Source organism: Propithecus coquereli, unplaced genomic scaffold, assembly GCF_000956105.1.
Source record: "Propithecus coquereli isolate 6110/MARCELLA unplaced genomic scaffold, Pcoq_1.0 Scaffold358, whole genome shotgun sequence".
In the NCBI taxonomy this organism is placed as follows: domain Eukaryota; kingdom Metazoa; phylum Chordata; class Mammalia; order Primates; family Indriidae; genus Propithecus; species Propithecus coquereli.
The window spans coordinates 1,670,755-1,674,507 of record NW_012149263.1 but is presented as its reverse complement, the minus strand read 5'-3'; the positions used below and the strand labels follow the sequence as shown (position 1 = coordinate 1,674,507).

General features: G+C 41.0%; 1 protein-coding gene across 2 annotated transcripts in view; it reads left to right on the top strand.

Annotated features, from left to right (window-relative positions):
- Positions 1-3,130, top strand: part of ZNF565 (zinc finger protein 565) — a 16,448-nt gene extending 13,318 nt beyond the window's left edge. For both annotated transcript variants that reach the window (XM_012651561.1, XM_012651562.1), the window contains one exon: positions 1,670-3,130. In XM_012651561.1, the coding sequence (XP_012507015.1) occupies positions 1,670-2,940 (1,271 nt within the window). In that variant the 3' untranslated portion in view covers positions 2,941-3,130. The remainder of the gene's footprint in view (positions 1-1,669) is intronic.
- Positions 3,131-3,753: the final 623 nt, after the last annotated feature.

Here is a 3,753-nt window from a genome sequence, read left to right as displayed (position 1 = left end):
TTGACTTTGCATTGTTCTTGTTCTTCATGTGCAAGTTTTTTTCACCTTTACATAGTGAAAATTTATCAGTCTTTTGTTGCTTTTTGATTTTGAGTCATTGTTTCATAGTTAAAAGGCTTTCCCTGTACCTAGGTTATAATCTACCATGTTTCCTTCTGGTACTTGTATGGTTTCTATTTTCTTTTAACATTAAAATTCTGCTTGTAGTTTATTCTGGTATATGTAGCATAATATTTGGATCCAATTTTATCTTTTTCCAATGACTATCCAGCTGCCCCCACATTATTTATTATAAAAACTATCCTTTCCCCCTTTAAGATATCACCTTTATAGTATATTCAGTTTCCATATAAACTTCAGTCTATTTCTAGCCTTTCTATGTGTTCCATTGGTTTATTTCTCTAGAAGTCAATATTTAGCCATCGAACAATCCATTACCAAAAGCCTACTATATGCTAGGGGTTGATTTCAATGGTTAGTGAAAAAGGCATTACTTCTGCCTTTGGGGAGATTCAAGAGCCAGAAAACAAACAAAACAACAGATGAATAATAAGTAAATGAAAATCTAACTGCAACTGCTAAAAGTGTTATGAAGGGTGCAAGATTCGAGAGAGAGAATAAGGTGTGTGCTTAGGGTTATCAGGCTGAGAGATTTTTTGAAAGTGAGTTTTCTCTGAGACTTGAAGGCTGAGAAAAGCAACAACAAGGAAGCCAGGACAGGATTCCTGATAGATGGAAGAACCTGATGAGAGGTCTAAGACGGAAAAGGCGTAGAATTATTCCGGATGGCCAGAGGAGGCCTGTGGTTCGATGCGTAGGGCGGAAAGGGGAGAGCGCTCGGTGTGAACGTGCCTTGCTCTTGGTTGAGACAGAGTGACAACAAAGACAAGCAGGGACCTGCTTTGCCGATAGCCTGTGAGCCATGGCAGTAAGTTTGGAATTGCCGTGGGAAGGCAGTGAAACACGTAGGCAGAGATTTTCCTTTTAATTGGCATCAGCATCATGTGGTGGGAAGTGTTAAAAATATTTATTTATATGAAATGTCCAGAACAGACAAATTCACAGCGACAGAATTGGTGGTTCTCTGCCAGTAGCGGTTGCTAGAAGCTAGGGGGACAGGAAATGGGCTTAATGGAGATGGGGTTTCCATTCGGGGGGATAAAAATCTTCTCAAAATGGAGAGTAATGGTCACACGACATTGGGAATGTACTACAAACCACTCAGTGGTGCGTTTTAGAATTGTCTGAATGGGAAATTTTATGTTACGTGGATTTTACCTCAGTTTAAATGTATGTATTCTTTAAATATGTATAGATAGTCATGTGCACTCTCACACACATCTTAGCCCTACTCCTGTAGATTTGAATTCAGTTCGGGGTGACGCTTGGACATTTGTATTGTTACCAGGCTTCCTGGGTGATTCTGATCCATATCAAAACTGATAACCTCTGACTTCATTTGTTTTCTTGCTCCTTCTGGCACCGTATGAGCTATTGTCATATTTGTGTTTTCGCGTGCTTTTCAGAAATTGTATAATATTTGCGACTTACATAAGCCATTCACTTTTTATGGTTATTATATTCATTTGTCTCCCTATTCTACTGTAGAATTTTTTATTTCTCATGGAAGAGGAGCACAGTTTATATTTACTTATTTCTTACTTTTCAGACTTGGAGTCCAGGTGTCAGACATTTCTACAAAAAGATATTTTTGAAATAGAGTCATTCAGTTGGGAGATAATGGAAAGCCTTAAATGCTGTGATCTTGAGGGCTCCAGTTTCAGAGATGACTGGGAATGCAGAGGCCAGTTTGAAAGACCACAAGTGAATCAGAAGTGCTGTTTCAAGCAGGTGGAAATCACCTACGAAAACATGCCCACCTTCGAGCATCACACTTCTCACGCTCTACATCCGAGCAGCGACACTGGTGAGAAACTGATCGAATGTAATGAATGTGGGAAAGCGTTTAGCCGTGGCTCACACCTTATTCAGCATCAGAAGACTCACACTGGTGAGAAACCCTTTGAATGTAAGGAATGTGGAAAGGCCTTTAGCCGTGGCTCACACCTCATTCAGCACCAGAGAATTCATACAGGCGAGAAACCCTATGACTGTAAGGAATGCGGGAAGGCCTTTGGTCGTACTTCAGAACTTATTTTACACCAGAGACTGCACACTGGTGTCAAACCCTATGAATGTAAGGAATGTGGAAAGACCTTTAGGCAGCATTCACAACTTATTCTGCATCAAAGAACTCATACAGGGGAGAAACCCTACGTATGCAAAGACTGCGGGAAGGCTTTTATTCGCGGCTCGCAACTTACTGTTCATCGGAGAATTCACACAGGTGCTAGACCCTATCAGTGTAAAGAATGTGGGAAGGCCTTTAGACAGCATTCCCAGCTCACTGTACATCAGCGAATTCACACTGGGGAGAAACCCTACGAATGTAAGGAGTGTGGAAAGGGCTTTATTCACAGCTCCGAAGTTACTCGCCATCAAAGAATTCACTCTGGGGAGAAACCCTATGAATGCAAAGAATGTGGGAAGGCCTTCAGGCAGCATGCGCAGCTCACTCGACACCAGAGGGTTCACACGGGCGACAGGCCCTATGAATGCAAGGACTGCGGGAAGGCATTCAGTCGTAGTTCATACCTTATTCAGCATCAAAGAATCCATACAGGTGACAAGCCCTATGAATGTAAGGAATGTGGAAAAGCCTTTATTCGTGTTTCACAACTGACTCATCACCAGCGAATTCATACTTGTGAGAAACCCTATGAATGCAGGGAATGTGGAATGGCCTTTATTCGTAGTTCACAACTCACCGAACATCAGAGAATCCATCCCGGTATCAAACCTTATGAATGTAGAGAATGTGGGCAGGCCTTTATTCTTGGCTCACAGCTCATCGAACACTATAGAATTCATACTGGTTAGAAAGCCTCGAACATTAGGCATGTATTAATAGAAAAGCCTTTATGTGGAATTCACACCTGGCTCAATACTAGAAAATTTTTAATGTAATGTAATTAATGTCAGAAAACCTTCACTTATGACTTCAATTATGGAACAGCAGAGAACTCATACCAAAAGAAAATTCAATAAATGTGGGAATTTCTTTTTGCCTGAGTCACTGTTTACTAAGCATCAGAGAACCTATGCTTAAAAAAAAATTAATATGAATGTAGAAAGGCCTTCTATTGCCACTCAAAATATGTTAAGTTTCTGTGAATTCTAATAGAAAATGACCCTATTAAAAGATTTTGTGGGCCAGGTATGGTGGCTCACACCTGTAATCCTAGCACTTTGGGAGACCAAGGCAGGAGGATCATTTGAAGCCAGGAGTTCAAGACCCCGCCTCTACAAAAAAATGGAAAAATTAGCCAGGTGTGGTGGTGCATGCCTGTAGTCCCAACTACTTGGGGAGGATAGCTTGAGCCCAGGAGTTTGAGGTTGCAGTGAGCTACCATGACGATGACGGCACTGCACTCCACCTGGGGTGAAAGAGCGATACTCTGTTTCAAAAAAAAAAAAGAAACCAAAACTAAAATTACAAAGAAGAAATGAATGAGTAAATTCTGCATATCAAAACCAGTTTAGTGAAGCCAAAGCTATACTGTCGGATCGCAAAGGTTGAAGGTAGGAGCTTTGTTCTCCACGTGTAGATCTCCAATGCCTGGTCACCTGGTCAACAACTGAATATGTTGAATGGCTGAATAGTCAACTCTAAAAGTTAGGAAAAAATTATAA